Here is a 19,953-nt window from a genome sequence, read left to right as displayed (position 1 = left end):
TTATTTTAAATTTTATTTTAGGGTAAGGTCTACTACTAGACTGTTCAGCGTTCTACTAGACTGTTCTACTACTACTGTTCAGGGTCTCACTACTAGATTGAACTGGTAGTGATAAGCCTGTTTACAGCCTCCCAAGAGATGTGGGGCTGGCACAGCAGGCAGGAGTGGGGGGTGGAGGTGGAGTAGGCCTCTGCACCTGTTTGCAGGAGCTTGAATCCGCTGAGGTATTTGGCCGGCCCTAGACACAAAATTTGTTACTAGGGGAACAAACTCTTGAAAACAAGAGGGCCAAGGACACAAGAAAGCCTCAGTGCGTATGCATGTTGTAAATGTGTGTGTGCACCAGTGTGAGCTGAGGTGTTTCTTCCAACTCCTAGATGAAGTTCCGCTCACCTGCGCCCTGGGCCCCAGATGTTCATACACTTGGCCTCTCCGTGTGAGCCCACCTGTCCCAAGGCTTGGCACAAAAAACCCAACTAGAGAAGGAGGACTCTCCCCGCAAACCCAAGCTTGCAGAATGCACCTGCAGATTGTGACTGACCGGGCCAAGAACGTGTGGGGGGGAGGGGGAGGGGGAGCTCAGTAGCTGTGTGGAAAGAGGGCAGAACTTAGCCTGGAGAGAGTGAGCTGAGGCAGTTTTAGACGCCCTGCCTCTGACTCCATTTTCCTGGGCACAAAGGGGGAGGGGGCTCGGCACGTGACCCTCCGGACCTCACACAGCAGGCTTCAGAGGGGCGTGCTGCTGCTGCTGAGCCCCAGATCCACACCAAGGCTGTTCCTAGGACGCACTTTTGCTCTTGGAAAGGCTCCACCCAGAGCTGATGATCCTAGGAAAGATGCTGTGCATTGGGCCCAGAGTTTCCCCTTAGCTGAACAGGAAGAGAGAAGGTCAGAAGGAAGTGGACCGCTCTCTTAAACCCAGGTTCGGCCCTTCCCGCCACGCAGCGCTCCTAACTTGGCGTGCGGCTCCTTTAAGCTTCCCCTCCCCCCCGGGAGCGCCGGCCGCGCCCTTCCGGGATCGGGATAGCAGTTCGGGAAATTCTCTTCCCCGTGCGTCCTTGCCTGGCTTCGGCCTGCGACCCGAAGCATGAGCCGCATCTACCACGACAGCGCGCTGGCGAACAAGGCAGTGCGCAGCGCGCGGCTGCCGGGCACCTGGAACCCCGCCGAGCACCAGGGGTAGGTGACCCGCGCTGGGCCCGGGGTGGGGACAGAAGCATCAGGGTGGGCGTCGGAGCTGCCAAAGCCGCGCCTTCTTCCCGATCCCAGCCGGGCTGCTAGGCGGTACTCCGGGCACCACCGGTTCTCGCCACTTGGCACACTGCTGTGTGCGTTTGCACGGATGCTCACGGTGGGAGGTGGGTGTGGAAGGTTGGGAGCCACACGCCCTACCGGGGTTAGGAGGAAGGGACTATTCCAGTGGAAATCACAGACACTATGGAACTGTAGCTGTAGTCTCAGCTACTTGGGGGGTGGGGGCGGAGTCAGGAGAATTGCATATTGGATCCTGGGCAGGGCAATTTACTGATTTAGCATTACCCTGTCTCAAATTAATATAAGTAAACAAAAAGCTTTGGGGATGCAGCTCCCCGTAAGTAAAGATTTGGGTTCAGTCCCCATATGGCAGACAAAACAAAATTATGCTAAGAAAGATTATACCAGACTCAAAAACAAATATTATAGGAGCTCACTTACTTGTGGGATTGAAAACCGTCAGACTCATAGAAACAGACAGTAACCTGCGTTTTTCAGGAGTAGGTGCTGGGGTGGGAAAGATGATCTGAGAGATGCAGCCGCCACAGGTTCTGGGTGCTCATGTACAGCCTGGGTGGCAGCGGAGGTGTTACATGGTTTAGCTGTGACAAAATCATGGCACGGAGTGGAGGGAGATCAAGTCAGCATGTTGTTCCCCTTGAACACACACAATTTTTGTCGGTTAAATATTTTTTTAAACCTTTATTCATTTGGCACAAGGTCTCATTACACAGCTCGGACTCGTAGAGATCCTCCTGTCTCAGCCTCTGAAGCGCTGGGATTACAGGCATGTGTCACCATACCCGGTTTTGGGCTGGCACAGCATGCATTACCAGGGATTGAACTGGTCCTTGCTCTTGCCAGGCAGGTGCTTAGACTGCCAAGTTGTCTCCCCAGCCAGTTAAATTTTTTTTTTTTTTTTTTTTTTAATTTCAGGGAGGGCGTGGGGAGAGGCAAATAAAGTAGGTGAGTTTTCACTTCTGCTCCCTACTTCCTCACTGTCACCTTTTGCTGTCCCCACCCCTGCCCCATTTCTGGGGTTCCCAGAAAGGAAGCCCTCAGGCCTGCTTTTATGAAAATTAAAACTGGGAAGTGGGGAGAGAGCCATGTTCCTCTCTGTGTGGGACCCGGTGGTCTTGGGTTACTCCCAGACACCTGAGTCTCAAGGTCTTCATCTGTACGTGACAATAATTGTTTCCTTGGGTTATGACCTGCTGGTAGGAATGGATACAGGAATGTGAAAATATTTTAAAATAATTGAAAAGAGAAGATAATGTATAGCAGCTCACGTACCTGCTCTCAGCTTGCTTAAATTAAAAAAAAATTATATTCAGCAAATACGTAGTAGTTTACAAAGCACCTTTGCATATGGAAGTCTATACTGTCGTCAGAGAGGCAGAGCAAAGAGGCTGTTTTTCTCCCCATTTTGTGGTTAAGAAGACTGAGGCTTTGGTCAGGGTGACTCCATGTCCCTGAAGGAGGGGCCATAGTGGGGTGTGACAGCTTAACAAGTGTTCCCCTGTCCAGCCTTTTGGGACTTGTAGAGGGATGGAGACAGAGGCCCCGCTCAGTACCAGGCCCCTGGAGGGAGGGGACTGTGAGACTTGCGGGTTAGACGTGCTTTGTCCCAGTGCAGGCTCCAACCTAAGCTGGTGGCTCTTTCTGTAGATTGACGGAACCACTGTCCCTCTTTACCTCTCATCCCCAGGGGAAACGGCGTCCTGGTGGAGGGAGAGCTGGTGGATGTGTCTCGGCACAGCATTGTGGACGCTAATGGCAAGAAGGTCAGTTTGCAGCCTTGGCAGTGGCGCTTGTAGCCCACTCTTGCCCACTGAGGTATCCCAGCTTCACCCACCAGGCCCTGCCAATGCCCAGATGTGATCCAGCCTCCCCTGAGGGGCTCCCAGGACAGGTAGGAAGTGGATCAGGACATCAGCGGCCCAACAGGCTGAGCAAGTTGATAGGGGACAGGTAGAGGCTGTGCTAGGCAGCAGACACGGAGGAGGGTCTGGGTCACAGCTGAGAAGGCAGGCAGGCCCAGCATTGCACCCTGCCTTGCACCCAGCCTGGCCTGCATGTGCAGTCTGCCCTGCTGGCCCTGCCTGGGCCTTCAGTCCCTGTGTCGATGTTCCCTTTGTCCCGGGATGATGCTCGTTATCATGAGTGCCCGTGGGCAGGCCTTGCACTTCTCTTCCTGCACTGGCCAGCCTGTCCCTGAGCCCTGGTGCTGAACTTCCACCTCTCTTTACAGTGGCCCCACCTTATCTCCTTGGTCTCTGTGATTCAGCTCATCCAAATGTCCTCTCAAGGGGGGACAGAGGTCAGGTGTTGCACAGAGCTTGGGTTTCTGTCCTGTATTCCATGGAAGCAGCCTTTCCTCCCAGTTCTCAGATTTGCCCTGAGATGCTGTGCCCCACCCGCCTCTCTTTACACATGTGTTACCAGGTGGACACACCCATACAGCTTGCCTGGGAGAGCCTGGTGTTGTCCTGATGGGTGCTGGTCAGGTGAGGCTGTCCTCGCACACCAGGGCCCCTGCCCACCCCTCTCGCAACCTCTCGGACCCCTTCCTTTCTGATGACTTCAGCCACCAGCTTGCAGGCCCCTCTGCCTTTCTGCCCCTGGTGAGCAGTGCCGTGTGGTTCCTAATAAAACCTTGCCACAGCCACTCCCAGAGCTCATCCCTGGCCTGGGCTTGCTTGGTTCCAGAAAGACATTGCTGAGGATCTCACTGCTGTCCCTACACCTTTCAGAATTCCTTCTTGCTCCCCAGATAAGGCCAAACTCCAGATGCCAGTTCAGCATGCCACCTGCCTTCCCTGCTCGGAATCCCATGAAGCTGCCCAGCACTCCAAGTGGCTCCCACAGGCATACAGGCCTGTGAACCCATACCTGGCTTTTCTGAGTCCTCCTACCTACAATCTTGTTTCCACACTTGCAAATCTCTGTCCTTTCAACCTCACCTTCCTTGTTCCCTAGGAAGTGATCCCTACTTCTTCAGTCTCTGGGAATATCTCTAACATCTGCTTTGAACAGAACAACCTGTAGCAGCCCTTAGAGTTACTTCCTGTTTCACACAGTGTGTGCCCCCCCCCATTGTAGCCCTGGGCCTACAACATTTCCCAAAGGGGATCACTTGTTCCCGGGTTCCAGGGGACGCTGAGGCTTGGGAGGCTGGGAATGACTTGCTCTGGCTCCGTCAGTCCCCTTCCGTGGCACCTTGTCAGTGCCCACTATCTCTGGCTGTGTGGGAGCCATGGGGCTCAGCCCTGGGCCCTCCGCAGTCCTGGACTCCTGGCATGGTGGCCCCAGAAAGGGTGGTGGGTACTCCAGTGACACATGGAGGAACATGTTGTGAATGGGGCATCTGGCCTCTGAACTTGCCTTTGAGCCAAGGTGGGACTCTGGGCAGAGTATGAGGCTGTGGGGGCTGCAGCCAGGGCTGCTGGGTATGTGTGTGTGCATGCACATTTGTGTGTCAGAGCTGGGTGAGGGTGACATAGCCTTCACCCTGTCTCTGCCCACCTAGGAGCGCTACTACGTGCTGTACCTACAGCCCAGCCGCATCCATCGCCGAAGGTTTGACCCTAAGGGGAAAGAAATTGAGCCCAACTTCAGTGCCACCAGGAAGGTGAACACGGGCTTCCTCATATCATCCTACAGTAGGTACCTGTGCCCTCCCTCCCTCAGTGGGGCCGCCTCCTGGGCGCCCAGGTCCCAGAAAGTTGGCCTTGATACTGGCATTTCAGTTCCTTTCTGCCCTACACTTGCCAGGAGACTTTCATGTCCCACCTTGACCCCAAGGGCTGGACTCATCTTTCCCACTCTTGCAATTCGCTGCAGCCTAGCAAAATTCTCCCCAGACTGGGCTTTGGGTGTTTTATGTTTGTTTGTTTTGAGACAGGTCTTGCTATGTAGTTCAAGATGGCCATAAACTCACTTTGTAGCCCAGGCTGCCCTTAAACTCATAGCAGTCCGCCTGCCTCAGTCTGCCAAGTGCTGGGAGTACAAGCGTGTGGCATCATGGCAGGCTGACTTTGGGCTTTTACTCTTCTGTGCAGGGCATGAGCACACTGTCATGTTGGTGGTTAAGTTTCAGTTTATGAATGGTGGTGTGGGTAGCCAGCACACGCAGACCGTAGTAGGCCCTGCAACACCTCATTCCTCTTCCAGTTTGGCTGCAGAGCAGTCTCTGTGCTGTCTGCCCTGGGTGTGAAGGGCTGGGCTGAGTGGGAAGCTGTGTTTTAGTCAGTTGTGCTCTCAGCTGTTCCCTTTGTCCCTGAATCTTCAGTAAGCCTGGGTCACAGGCCAGGCCTGTGTCTGCACTGAGGGTCTTGCACACGACATGTCCTCTGGCTGGTAGAGAAAGGGACAGACCTGGAACTGCAGCCTGCGGGGCTCTATCCAGGCAGGCATAGGCCAGGGGTGTTCTATTTATTTATTTATTTATTTATTTATTTATTTTATTTTATTTATTTGTGTGTGTGTGTGTGTGGCCAGCTCAGCCCACCAGGGGGCGGGGCTGGCTGGCATGTGGTGCTGGGGGATTGAACCGCGGTCCCTGCGCTTTGCTGAGCTTGTTCTAAGTAGGTGCTTTAGACCACTGAGCCATCTCACCAGCCCCCAGGGGTGTTCTAGAACAGGAAGCGTGGCACTCACCCCCGAGCTGAAAGCTGGGACCACTGAGTTCCAGAGGCTGGGAAGTGTGTGTTGGACAGGAGGAGTGGAGGGCACAGGCCCTGCCTGGCCTTGGTAATAGGAAGCTCTGAGTGCAGGGTGGGGCACTGGGCAGGGCTTGGCTGCAGGGGAAGCAGGTTTGGGGAGAAGAGCACTATTTGGGACATGGTGACCTAGAGTTACCCACGGTCCTTCTACTGGGGGACCTTGAGGGAAAGGTCTGGAACTCTAGGTGAGGGCTGGGCTGGCAGGACATGTAGGGTCATCAGAGGGGAAGGTATGGAAGTGGGCAAGGTCGTCTGGAGGAGGTGAGACCATGAAGTGGGCTGAGTCACAGGAGCTAGCAAGGGAGTCATTGGGGAGGAGGATGGAGGTGCCTTGGGATAGCAGGGGAGAAGAACAGGCCCTGTCATTGGTTTAGGGAGCTCAGGAGTGTGGACATCAGAGGGGCCTGGTGACCAGTTCCCTGGGGACACTGGTGGGGGTAGAAGGCTAAGGGGCCATGGCTGCCAAAGCCAGAATGCAGGAAGGAGCTGAGGGAGAAGCTCAAGGAGTGGGGAGCAAGAGACAGGTTCCCAAGCAGTGCTCTGTGCGTGTGTGTGTGTGTGCGCGTGTGTGTGTGCGCGTGCGTGTGTGTCTGTACATACATGCATGTGTGTAGGGGTCTGGAGCCCAAATGGAGGAAAGGCCTGAGGCAGGGGGAGGGACACCTTGTCCTTTGAGATAGAAGAGGAGGAAAGGTGTCATGAAGGCAGACTCAGCTGCCAAGTGGGTGGCACCTGGGCAGACCCCCATTATCTTGCTCAGTAGTGGAGGGGGCTTTGTCAGGCATTGGTTGGGGCAGACAGTGCTGGAGCCACAGCATCTGGAAGTCCTGTGTGAACAGGTGCCTGGGGGATCCCACATTGTGTCCCTGCTTGCAGGGACCTCTTGGCAGGCCCCAGCTGACTGAGGTTTGGGGACAGAGAGAGAGCAGCTTCAGCCCTTACAGGGTCCCAGTGAGGCTGGCTTTGCTCCGAGGCCTTGGAAGGCCCTGTCCCCACCCTGGCATCTGGAGGTGAAGAACTTGGTGTCCTCTGAGCCAGTCAACTCTGCTGAGGATGGGCAGCCAGCACGGAGTATGGGGCCCACAGCTGTGCTGCTGGTTCTTGCAGAGCCCACTCCAGTCAGAGGGATGCCAAGAGCATCTTGGGATCCTGGGAGCCAGGCCTGGGGGTCTCTGTGGGAAGGCAGAACTGAATGATGATTGTTTGAATCTTGCCTTCTCCTCTGCTGTGTGACCTTGAGCCGGTTACTTAGCCCCTCTTGGCCTTGGTTTTCTCATCTCTTAAATGGGAGCCTTATAAACGTGTCAACACTCATGGAGGGTTTACCGTGTGCCAGAGAATATGCCAAGTGCTTTCAAGCTTTATTTCGTTGAAACCTCCAGTAGAGTTTCTTGAGAGCTCTGTGGAATGGGTGCCTAGTCCTGCCCTACAGGTGGCTGTGAGCATGGGACGCTCAGCCCTCCCCAGCTCCCATAGTGCCCCAGAAAGTGCTTGCTGTCCCAGCAGTTATGGCCCCATGCTGTGTCTGCAGAGGTGGAAGCCAAGGGGGACAGCGACCTGCTCACACCTGAGGCCCTGAGGGGGCTAGTGAATAAGTCCGAGCTGCTGCAGCTGACTGAGAGCCTTACACCTGACCAGACAGTGGCCTTCTGGATGCCTGAGGAAGAGATGGAAGTGATGGAGCTAGAGTTGGGGACCCGGGTACGGCTGAAAACACTGGGTGATGGCCCCTTCGTAGGTGAGCAGCATGGCCTCATGCTGGCCTGATGTCCCCTTTGCCTGAGTGCTTAGTTCCTGTGGACCCAGAGTGGCCCCTTGATTGATTCCTAAGTCCCTGACAAGCGTAGGACAAGCCCCTGACAAGTGCTGCCTTGTCACTGACAAGTGGACACTGCCAGGTGCCTCCCATTCCAGGGTTCTTGTGATGACCTGGGTATCTCCTGTCGTGGGGGGTCCAGTAGGCCTAGGCTGAGGCAACCTCACCAGAACAGCTGCTGCAGGGACAGGTGACTTTTGGCTTATGTTCTTTTCAGATTCATTAGCCAAACTAGAAGCTGGAACAGTGACCAAGTGTAATTTTGCTGGTGACAAAAAGACAGGAGCATCCTGGACTGATAACATCATGGCCCAAAAGTCTTCACAGGAGGCTGCAGCGGAGACCCGGGAGCAAGGAGATGGGGCAGAGGACGAGGAATGGGTGCGGAAAGGGGCCTGTGGTGTGCCTGGCTGGGGCACGATTGTACCTTGTGGCGGGAACTTTGCATGTGTGGCTGTGGTTAGTGGTAAAATGAGGGATGCCCCCCCCCCCACAGTTGTTCTGAAGCCTATTCGTGGGCATTTCTCTGAAGAATATTTCACCCAGAGATTTGGATTGATGTCCAGAAGCCCCAAGTGGGACATTTAGAGCATAGAAGTCACAGAAAAATGGGCTTATCTCAGTGATGCAGTTAATGACCTTGGCCACTAAGAAAGTGGTGGCAGGAAATGAAGAGTTTGTCCCTTCTGACAAACCAAGGAGCAGCCAGCTGTTATGGTATGAGGCCAGAGCAGGTACCCAGGGCCTTAAGAGTATCATGTGAGTGAATCTATCTGTCCGATCACACAGGAGACCTCTGCGCAGTGTGCCGTGTCACCCTTGTCACTCTGCCCCCTTGCTTTTCTCTCTCTCTCTTTCTTTTTTAAAGTCATTTAGATTTTTTATTTTATTTACTGTGTGTGTGTGTGTGTGTGTGTGGCCAGCTCAGCCCACCAGGGGCGGGGCCGGCTGGCATGTGGTGCTGGGGGATTGAACCACGGTCCCTGTGCTTTGCTAAGTTTGTTCTAAGTAGGTGCTTTAGACCACTGAGCCATCTCACCAGCACCCCTTTGCTTTTCTCTAGGATGACTGACATCGTGGGCCATGCAGGCTTCTGGGCTGGTGCCTCTTCTGTAGCCCTCTTGAGAATTTTCCCCACCAGCTTCCTCTCTGGAGCTGGATGGAGCTGGCTGGAAGCCTTACCTGTTTCTTCCTACGACCATCTCTGAATGCCCATTAAAGGACCTGAGCTGCAGTCAAATCCAAGACCACAACTTTGGCCAAGACCCTGGACTCTGGCTCATGGGGCAAAGGAATCCTCTTTGGGTACAAGTCTTAGCTTCTCTGGACATTTTTCCTTGGTGGCAGCCTGTTTCAGGACAATCAGAAAGGAACTGGTGCAGATTTGGGGTACCTCAGGTAGACACATACCCCTGGTCTAAATGCACAGGGTTCCTCGTTCTTGCTCCTCCCCACTTCCCTGCCTGGGCCCTTTTTAGTCCTGTGTTGCAGCCTCTGCTTTCTTGCCTCAATCTCTCCTTCCCCACCTTGTACCGAAGATACCAATTCTTCATTCTTCTGAGCCATGTCCCCTGGGGGTCCTGTCCTTTGCCTCCCCTGGTTATTGTCCTGGTGCAGCTGGCTGGTCCTTTGTTTTTTTCAGTGTTCCAGATGGAGCCCAGGGCCAAGTGCAGGCCCAACAAGTGCTCTAACCACTGAACTGCATCCCTTGTCCTGGGATGCATTTTTGTAATCACCTCTGTTGTTGTTTTATACTTTGAGCACTTCTTATGAATGAGTACGTCTTCAGAAGGAATTCCCCTCCAGAGACAGGGTGCTTGTCAGGTGCTAACCACTCCCTGCAGCTGGGAATTGTGCTTAGAGGAGGGAGCATTTGGCTCTGGCCATGAACACTGCCTGTTGGGAGCAGGCCCACACTCTTGATGCTCCTTGGAGTCTTCATGTTCTAGGTTGAAGTCTGCACATCCATGTCTTGTGGTTCCTGCCTGACATGGGGGAAATGGGATGGCGACCGTGAACAAGTAATGGTGTATCTCACACAGTGCCAGGATTATTATAGCCACTGATGACAGAGTTCTTCCTGGTGCAGTCCTCGTGCTAAGTACCTCACTATCTCAAGTGTCACAGCAGTCCTATGAGGTACTTGTGATCATTAGCTGTTCTTCCATATGCACCTGAAGATCCAGGCTCTATAGATAGCCAGAGAGGAATTTAGGCCCGCACAGTTCCCAAAGCCCACATTCTTTACTACTGGACTGTTCTATTTCCACGTGCACTACCGGAGAAGAGAAGGGTGTTCTGAGAGGTTAAGCAGCCTGCCTGGTGGCAGAACCAGGACTCGGGTGTCAGGCTGTCAGTGGCACTGTCCTCTGCTTTCTTTGCCTATTGAAGGATCTCACACAGGGGAGCCAGAGGATGTGGCAGCCTGGTTTCCTGTGTCTGAGTGGAGCTGGCTTGCAGGCAGCTCATGCTGGGACTTGGCTTTGGGGTAGTCAGGGAGGCAGGTGAACAGAAAGGGATGTAGGGGATTTGCTTTGGTGTAGAGGCACCAAGAGGGGGTGTTCTGCTGCCCAAATACTGGGGCCAAGAGGTGTGGTGAACTCAGACACAGGCCACTGTTCCAAATGGAAGCCTAGTCTGTCAGTGGGGGGTGTCCTGATGTGACAAAAAAGTCTTGGAGGGCCTTCAGGAAGGCAACGGCCATTCAGCTGGAGTGTGGGAGTGTTTGAGAGGAGGCTAGAAGTTGGACATGGTGTCTTCAGGTCTGTTAAGTCTTTCGGGACTTTGGCCTGAACACCTAGAAGTTCATGGGCTGGTGGGGAGGGCAGCATCTGTCTTGCCTCTTTCAGAGCTCACTTGACACCAGAGGACGGGAGGCAGTGGGCTCATGGAGAAACTACTGCAGTTGTCTAGGGGCCACGTGACTGGCAATGGGAAGAAAACAGGATGAACAGCAAGTGGGGAGAAGGGAACTGGTCAAGAACACTGTCCCTACTTAGTGAAGGAAGGGGCCGTGGTATGGAAGTTCTGAGTGATGAGCCCGTTTCATGGAAGCCTGGTCTATGGCAGAAGTGGAGGAAACTAAAACCAGCCACTTTGGGAAGGGAAACCCAAATGGACTAAGGAGAACAGGGCTGCATGCTAGCATTTGGGGAGACAAGCAAGATCCTTCTTCCTAGGACAAGGACAGGAGAATGTGAAAGGCCCATAATGTTACTCAGTCATGTTTATAATTTTTCATACTTTTTTTTTTTTTTTTTTTTGCAGCACCGGGGATTGAACTCAGGACCCTGCACTTGCCACACAAATGCTTATTCTACTGAGCTATCTCCCTGGCCCCAATATTCTGGCATTTTAATAGGCCTGCACATAAAATTAGATTTTACTTTCCCATTAATGTTAACCACTTCCTATTGCTGTAGTCTTCATAACATCTATGTGTGTGGTATTGGGAATGGAACCCAGGGCCTTGCGCAGATGAAACAAATGCTCTAACACTGAGCTACAGCCCCAGTCTCCTTATTTTTTATTTTGACTTAGAGTCTGGCTAAATTGCCCAGGATGGCCTAAAATTTGGGAGTCTCCTATCTCAGCCTCTTGGGTAGCTGGGATTTACAGGCATCCACCACCACGGATGGGCTCATAATCAATTTTTTTTTTTTTTAAAACAACTTACATTTATTTTTTTTAAATGTATTTGGTACAGGGTCTCACTATACAGCTTGGACTCCTAGTGGTCCTCCTGTTTTCAGCCTCCCCAGGGCTGGGATTACAGGCACGCACCACCATGCCCTGTTTAGGTGGCCTGCTCAGTGTACCCTAGGGGTGGGGCCGGTACAGCACATGGTGCCGGGGATCAAAACCAGTCCCTGTGCTTGCCTAAGCAGGCACTTAGTCTGTTGCGCTATATTGCTGGCTCCCAATTTTTTTTTTAAAGGATGTTTACTTATGATTTTTTTTTTGCAGAACCGGGGATTGAACTCAGGCCCTTACGCTTGCCAGGGAAGTGCTTATTGCACTGAGTCATCTCCCCATCTCTCTACTTAGGATTTTTGAACTTTATTTTCTTTCATTTTTTATTAGTACCTGTTTTCAGTGCATACTGTTCACATTCCTTGTGTGGAGTTGGTGCTTAAGCACAGCGCATCTTCATCCCTTTTTCATCCTCTGTCCCTTCCCTCCCTCCCTCCTCTTGATCCCATTCCCCTTTGAGGAAGGTTGCCCTACTTCCTATTATCTGTCCATCATTTTAAGGCTGATTACTGTTGAATAGTCTTATCTGTTGTGGTCTAATACTTGGGCATTTAGGTTGATCTGGTTTAAAAAATGCTGAGAATGCTGTGGTCCCTTCAACCTGCTTCTCCCTACCACACAGTCTTTTTCCAGTCTTTAGGAACAGATTCTCAGGAGTCGGGTTACTGGAATCTAGGAATCTTTTGTAAAATTCTTACTGAAGTATATATATAATCACTCCCCAAGATGATTACAAACCGCAAATATGTACTAATAAAATTAAAAATTGAAAAACATTCTTGTATTGCCAAATAGCTTCCCCAGAGGGTTGTTCTAAGTTATAATATCACCAGCAGTGTAGGAGAGAACCATTTTCATGCCACGTTTGCCAGAATTAGATATAAAAACGTTGTTTAAGGTTATATTTGATAAGATGAAAGTAATACTTTAATGTATTTTAATTTGCTTTCTTCCCAATTAGGGTGATTAAACTTTTTTTTTAATTTCCTGATTCTATTTTTCTGTTGCTCCTCTGCATATTTATCTACTGGGAGTCTTATTTTTTTGGTTTATCAGTTATTTATCTTTTTTTTTTGTGGAACCAGGGATTGAATTCAGGCCCTTGCACTTGCCAGGGAAGCGCTTATTCCACTGAGCCATCTCCCCGGCCCAGTTATTTATCTTTGAAACATGACCATTTGCCATATTTTAAAGCTTTTCCATTAAAATATTTTTACAAAATTAAAATCAATATACAGCTGTTTATGTGTTTTTTAAAATTGCCTCCAAGATAATACATATTCTTTTTATTCATTAACTCTTTATTCCACTAGCCCTTTAATGTATGATAACATAGGGAGTGAAATAACAACTGCCTATTTTCAAATTGCTAGCCAATTATATTAACAGTATTTACCTCATTCCATTCCACTATCAAATTATGTTGTCTCCTACATCACATATTAAAATTATTTTGACCAAAGTATCATATTTTGTAAGTCTCCCTTTAGTTATAACTCAAACCATCACAATGAATAAAAAATTAAAAAAATTCAAACCATTGTAGATTTTATTAATAGATAGAACTAATTTCTTGTCACTGTTTTAGAATTTTCTTATTTGTTTATTTGGTACAGGGTCTCCCTATGCAGCATGGACTCATAGTGATCCTCCTGTCTCAGACTCCCCAGTGCTAGGATTACAGGCTTGAGTCAGCAAACCCAGTTTGAAGGGGCTGCCAGGGCATGCAGTATCAGGGCTCGAACCTGGGTCCTCCACTGAGCTATCTCCCCAGCCCATTATTCTAACACATTTGAACATTTTTTAACACTCTAGCTACAAAAGCAATATTTATTTATTTTTTATTTTATTTTTTGGTGGAACCAGGGATTGAACTCAGGCCCTTGCACTTGCCAGGCAAGCACTTACTAAACTGAGCCATCTCCCTGGCCCCAAAGCAATATTTATTTGTTGGAGAAAAAAAATCTGTAATTCCATCACTTTTTTTTTTTTTTTGGTCTTTCTGAAATGGTCTGGCTATGCAGTTCAGGCTGGTCTTGAACTTGCAGCAATCCTGCCTCAGCCTCCCAGGTGCTGGGATTACAGGGGTGCTCCACCATGTCCAGCACACAGAGGTGTTTTAAAATCACATATGTAGCACAGTTATGTGCCTGTCACGGTACCAAGTACTTACAAGAAGTAGGCCTTTTGTGATTATAACAACTACCTGGGGTACTTAGGATCCTTTTCCAGTTTTGCAGTTAAGGAAACTAATATTCTGGCTGTTCTCTGGATGAGGATACTTATCCCAGAAGCCCAGGCCATCGACAGAGACAGAATCAAGGCAGTGTGTTTCCAGAGCCTGACCTGAACAAACACCCCCATGCTGGCTGCGTTCCATCAGATACCACAGCTGTCACATTTTAGCGCATATATTTTAATGTGGACAAAATGCATTGTCCCCAAACATACTTTATGTTCATGGGGATTCACAGCATGATTTTGAAGAACTTGAATTTCTCACATTAATGTAAAGTACATTTAATCATTTTCTCATTTTGGAATAATCAGCGTGCTTCCCATTTCGCCGCTGTAATAATACTGCCGAGATGTACAGTCTGGAGTCTAATGCTTTCCGCACACAATCATTTTATTACAACCTCTAGCACTGTAAACCTCGAGTCTGCCGTTACTCGGGTCACAGTCTAAGGGCTCTTCCGCACCGCGCAGCCCAGCTCCAGCGCGCCCGCACCGGGTCAGAGAGAGAACAGAACCAAGAACGTTACTAGTTTGGGATCACCTGTACCTTCCACCTGGGCTCGCCTTAAAGATCCCTTCAGTGCGCCTAGATTCTAGGACCAGCGTCGTCGGTCTGGGTGAGGGGCACACACCCGGATCTCGTCCTGGCCAGGATCTCACTAGCGGAGCAGCGCTGTCGTCGAGGTCCACGCGTGGCCGGGAGAGCCCGCCCCCGCCCCAGGGCGCCGGCGAGGCCGGACCTTTCCTTCACCGGGGCTAGGTTTCCCGAAGCCCTCTTAGGAGGGCACAAACCGGAAGTGCTCGTGTTGTGGCAGAAGGAAGTGCTTGTGGGAGCAGCTGGTACAGAGAGGAGCTTGGCTGACAAAGATGATTCAGGCGATTCTGGTTTTCAACAACCACGGGAAGCCGCGGCTGGTCCGCTTCTACCAGCGTTTCGTGAGTGCGGCCCGGCTTCGCTTCGCCCGGGCAGGGCGCCCGTGTCCTCTTCCCTCCCCCTTGGCCCTTGGCTCCTCGGCATCCGCGGGCGCAACTCGCCGACGACCCAGGGCTCCTGCCAAGGCAGGATCCTCACACCGTTGGCCTCTTTGCCTGCTCCAGGCCTGTCACGACCCCCGCCCTTCTCTGACAGCTTGTGAACCCCGAGTTTCGGTACTGTCACGCGACAGTCGCTCTGCGTCTCAGGCCGCCAGAGAAGGCGACGGCGGGGAGCGTGCCTGAGAACCTGAATGACTGAAGTCAGTTTCTTTACTCGTTTTGGTTGACCGCAGTTTCCCGAAGAGAGTCAGCTTCAGCTTCAGCAACCTTTTTTTTTTTTTTTTTTTACCCAGGAGATTTGAAAATATTTTCTCTCAACATTAGTTTGCATCAGTGTTCATTCGGTCTGCCCAGGAAACGAATACCCTGCGCTCCATAGGTCTGAAGACAGTCGCTTGAAAAGTGGGGAAAATACTGTAATGAGAAAATTATAAATGCTACCACGTGAGGGCTTATGAAATGTTCACATCAAATTGGATTTTCCAAAAACATCGGGAAAAACACATCATTACTTGCCTCTTACCAATATTTTTATTTCTTTGTGGCTAGGTTTTGCCGTATTTAACTGGGGATTGAATAAAACCCAGGAATGGATAGAGTCGGCAAATTTACCTTCAAGCTTCAGCTCTACCTATTCTACTTTTGTGTCAGTTGTAATAGAGAGTTCTGGAAGGCAGAGGCAGGAGGATTGTAAATTCGAGCCACATCAGTTTAGCAAGTTCCAGTTTCAAAGGAGAGAAAGGAAGACAGTCTCTTGCAGATTTAATTCCTCTTTTGTCAAATAGGGTTCTAATTTAGTTTTAGGATTTTTAAAGCTTATGTGTGTTTTATTTAACAGTACATTATGCTGGAGGTTAAAAAATGAACATTTGGTATAACGATTCAATTTTATTTTTTATTAAATGTATTTAGTACGTGGTCTACCGGGTCTCACTACACAGATTGGCCTGGTAGTGATACTCCTGTTTTCAGCCTCCGAAGCGCTGGGATGACAGGCGCATGCCACCATGCCCAGTCTCAGTCACCGCCTCAGTGCACCCCCGGGGTCGGGGCCGGCATGGCACGCTGGGGACCTAACCCCGGTCCCTGCACCTGCCTTAGTCACCTGAGCTATCTGGCTGGCCTTCCCTGTTGTTGTTTTTTTTTCCTAACAGAGTTATTAAGATATTCATATACTACATATTTTACCTATGGCAAGTGTACAATTAAGTGGCATCCATCACAAGCAATTTTATTTTTTTTTATTTTGTGTTTTTTTGCTTGCTTGTTTTTTGGAGTCAGGGTTTGAGATAGGGCCTCATTATGTATGTAGTTCAGCCTGGTCTTGAATTAACCATGTAGCCCAGGCTGGCCTCAAGCTGGAAGCATTCCTCCTGCCTCAGTCTCCCTAATATTAGCCAGGGTTCCATTTCATGCCACTTCCCTAGAGTTGCTTCCATTTCCTGCTAGAGTCAGAAAAAAGACTTTAGCTCAAATAAATGCCTTTGACATTTAAAAAAAAGTGCAGAGGCTTAGTATATTTTATATGTCTGAGCATATAGAATTAATGTTTTATGACATTTGTAAGCTTTGTGTGTTCTTTAGATATAAACCTGGAAAATACTGATTTACCCAAATTTATAGTGACCAGAGATGAGCAAGTTTGCAGTCATCCATTCAATAAATAGTCATCCCATACCCTGTTGAGTCTGTAATTTCCCACAGTGGCATTTTCCATATCTGTATTTTTCTAAAATTTTTAAAAAATGTATTTTGAAAGGGCCGGCCAAATAGCTCAGTGAATTAAAGCACCTGCAAGCAGGCGTGGGGGCCGGGGCTCAATCACCGAGCCTGCTGGGAAGGCCCTGCCCCCCGGGTGCTCAGTTGAGACTGCCCTGTAATCCCAGCTCTTGGGAGGCTGTAAACAGGTGGATTACTATGAGTCCGATCTAGTAGTGAGACCCTGAACACCCTATGGACCATTTCCTAAAATACAAAAAATAAATAAATAAAATCGATGTTTGTTTTTTATTTTTTTGAGGCAGGGTCTGTTATGTAGTTCAGGCTGGCCTTGAACTCACTATATGTTACCGCTTGTGCATAGCTGGATTTAGACTGTTTGACACTGGGGATTAATGGTGCAATGCTAAACTCAAGGACACTAGAGTAGGGGTGTGAGTGCTGCCCCCTCTAAATAGCCTGGATAAGATACAGGGCCAGAGAGACACTTTTTTTTTTTTGCGGAACCGGGGATTGAACTCTGGCCCTTGCGCTTACAAGGCAAGCACTTACTCTACTGAGCCATCTCCCCAGCTCCAAGAGAGACACTTTTAAGGTCTCCCGTGGTGCTTTTGCTACCTTCTGCCTTTCACGGAACTGTTCTCTACGAAACCACTCAGGCTTGGGGCCAGCCAATTATGGACTGAAACGTCTACAAACCAGGAGCTAATTAAACCCTTTCTTCCTTAGCTTGTGGGTGTTGGGTATTTTGTCTCAGCAAAGGAGAAAAGTAACTAAGACATTATATAGTCCAAACTGGCCTTGAACTGGGCAGGGATCCTTCTACCTCAGCCTCTCAGGTACAGGGATTTCAGGCAGGCGCCACCACTCTTGGTTGCATACTTTTGTTTTCAATGTCTGATAGCTTATAAATAGCCATTTCAACCTCAAATTCAGTGCTATGGAAAGAGATTAAAGTGGGCTAGGGGAGATAGCTCAGCAGCATATGTGCCTGCCTGACAAATGCAAGGTCCTGAGTTCCATCCCCAGTACCACACACACAAAATAAATAAAAAGGGCTTTAAAATTATGTGGAGGTATATTATGACTCTCAGAGACAGTCCAAGCTTAATGTTTTCTTGTGCTTTGCAACTCAGAGTAAATCACACACCAGCAACATTGATATCACCTGAGCTTGTTAGAACCTGAGCTTGTTAGAACTGCAGCTTCAGGATGTTATGCAGGTCTACTAAATCTGTATTTAACCAGCTCCCCCAGCTGACTCTTTCCTTGTACTTCAGTATTGGCTTTTTTTTTTTTTTTGAACTGAGGATTGAACTCAGGCCCTGGACTTGCCAGGCAAGCACTTACGCTACTGAGCTATTTCCCCCGCCCCAGTATTGGCTTTTGAGACCTTATGTCTTACTGTTTTTTCCTTCCTTTTTTTTTTTTTTTAAGCCATACTTAGGAAATTCAGATGTGTAAGTGGAAATCAAATGGAAGTTAGCAAGTGAACCCCCTTTTTTTTGGTACCAGGAATTGAACTCTGGACCTTGCGCTTGCCAGGCAGGCAATTATGCTGCTAAGCTATATCCCTGGCCCAAGTGAACCCTTTATAGTTGAGCTTTCTCAAGTGTGGAGGAATTGAGTGAAGTGTGTAGGTGAAACAAAGTATAAGTGTTGAGCTCAAAATTATAATCTGTAAATAGAATTTTTCTGTTTTTCAATAATACTTTGGTGGTGTATTCTTACAAGCATCATATAAATAGTAGCTGTATTACTAGTACAAATTGTGTGTGTGTGTGTGTGTGTGTGTGAATGTGGGGATTGAAACTAGGACCTTGCACATGCTAGGCAAGCGCTGTGCCACTGAACTTCCTTTTTGAAACATGTATGTGATTACATATTGACCTTCATAAAGTATCAGAACCACTGAGATTATTTACTGGGCAAAGATGTTTCCCAGAGGAAGACAAAACACTTAAGGATTGGGTGGTCTATTTTTTCTTAGACTTTGTGTGGAAGCTTATTATTTTCCCTCCCTGGTTTAAATACCAGTTTACCCAGTTTAAATATCAGTTTGCCTGCTGAGCATGGTGGTACACACCATGTACCATAAAAAATTTTATTTATAGTTCAGGCTGGCTTTAAGTTCATTTTGTAGCCCAAGCTGCCGTCAAACTCAGTGATCCTCCTACGTTAGCCTCCCAAGTGCTAGGATTATAAGTATGTGCCACCATGCTTGGCTTTACTCATCTTTTGTTTTGCTTTGTCTTTTATTTTTGCTTTGTCTTTTTAAAGACTTTGTACTTTTAAGGGTTTTTAGGAGGGAGTTTTTTTTTTGTTTGTTTGTTTTTTTTTGTTTTTTTTTTTTTTGTACCAGGAATTGAACTTGGGGCCATGGATTTGCCAAGCAGACACTATAGTACCACTGAGCTACATCCCTTGTCCTTATTTTGTTTTTGTGAACCATGTTTTTTTTTCAGAACCGGGGATTGAACTTAGGCCCTTGTGCTTGCCAGGCAAGCACTTATTCTACTGAGCTGTCTCCCTGGCCCCAAGACCAGGTTTTATTATGATACCTGTGCTTTCTCTTTCTCCCCCAACCCCTGCCACAAGTCCTCTGTGCCACCACACCTGGCCTGCCACTTATCCCATTGCCTTTCTGGAAACTAGCACTATTTAGGTTGCTCTGGGCTTGGAAGCACTTCTTTCCCTGTCTGTCCTCATCAGTGCAATGCAGTTTTCCAGATTTTCCCACTAACTTTTCTGTTGTTCCATAGCCAGAAGAAATCCAACAGCAGATCGTTCGAGAGACTTTCCATCTAGTCCTCAAGCGAGATGACAACATCTGTAATTTCTTGGAGGGAGGAAGGTAAACTGCTTCATTTTCTTCCCCTTGTCTGTCTACTTGTGCATGGTCTTCATCATTGTGGCTACTTGTCATATACTTAAGTGTTGGGGTCCTGATGCATCCCGAGCTGGTCTTAGCAGGAGCTTTACAGGGACAGACCCCACCTTTTTGGGAAGCAACTCGTTGTTGTACTGTAGCTGCCACTCTCCTAGACATCTGGTTCCTGGGAGGACAGACAGGTAGGCAGAAAGGTGGGGTAAAGAGGTTCAGACACCTCTGCAAAACTTGGCTGCCCATCACCTGATAGACATGGTCTGCTTCTAGCATTTAGCTGTCTCCTTTGACGGTGATTGAACTCAACACCTCTAGCATGGTACGTGTGTTGGTTACTTTTGTCTTGTTGCTGAGGCAAAATAGCCAGACAACCAAAATTAAGAAAGAAAAGGTTTATTTAGCTCACAGTTTATGAAGATTTTAGTCCATAATCAGCTATCCACAAGGCAGCGTGGCTTGATAATCAGCTGGCTCCAAGGCAGAGTGGCGTGACTGAGGGGCAGCACTTCCAGGGAGCAGAAGATAGC

General features: G+C 49.1%; 2 protein-coding genes across 3 annotated transcripts in view; both read left to right on the top strand.

Moving 5' to 3' along the window:
- Positions 1 to 1,028: 1,028 nt before the first annotated feature.
- Positions 1,029 to 10,151, top strand: Arpin (actin related protein 2/3 complex inhibitor). Its single transcript, XM_023710370.1, has 6 exons — positions 1,029 to 1,179; positions 2,963 to 3,038; positions 4,784 to 4,916; positions 7,510 to 7,716; positions 8,012 to 8,175; positions 8,858 to 10,151. The coding sequence occupies exons 1-6, from the start codon at positions 1,088 to 1,090 to the stop codon at positions 8,864 to 8,866; spliced, it is 681 nt and encodes a 226-aa protein (XP_023566138.1). The 5' UTR covers positions 1,029 to 1,087; the 3' UTR covers positions 8,867 to 10,151.
- Positions 10,152 to 14,580: 4,429 nt separating this feature from the next.
- Positions 14,581 to 19,953, top strand: part of LOC101564227 (AP-3 complex subunit sigma-2) — a 51,452-nt gene continuing 46,079 nt past the window's right edge. Inside the window, exons 1-2 of one of the 2 annotated variants that reach the window (XM_023710377.1) lie at positions 14,581 to 14,721; positions 19,302 to 19,393. In XM_023710377.1, coding sequence (XP_023566145.1) covers positions 14,653 to 14,721; positions 19,302 to 19,393 — 161 coding nt within the window. In that variant the 5' untranslated portion in view covers positions 14,581 to 14,652. The remainder of the gene's footprint in view (positions 14,722 to 19,301; positions 19,394 to 19,953) is intronic. The other variant, XM_004623300.2, reaches the window with a different exon arrangement.

Source organism: Octodon degus, unplaced genomic scaffold, assembly GCF_000260255.1.
Source record: "Octodon degus isolate 3935 unplaced genomic scaffold, OctDeg1.0 scaffold00002, whole genome shotgun sequence".
NCBI classification, from domain to species: domain Eukaryota; kingdom Metazoa; phylum Chordata; class Mammalia; order Rodentia; family Octodontidae; genus Octodon; species Octodon degus.
The sequence above is the reverse complement of the archived record's forward strand: the minus strand, read 5'-3'. Positions and strand labels throughout refer to the sequence as shown.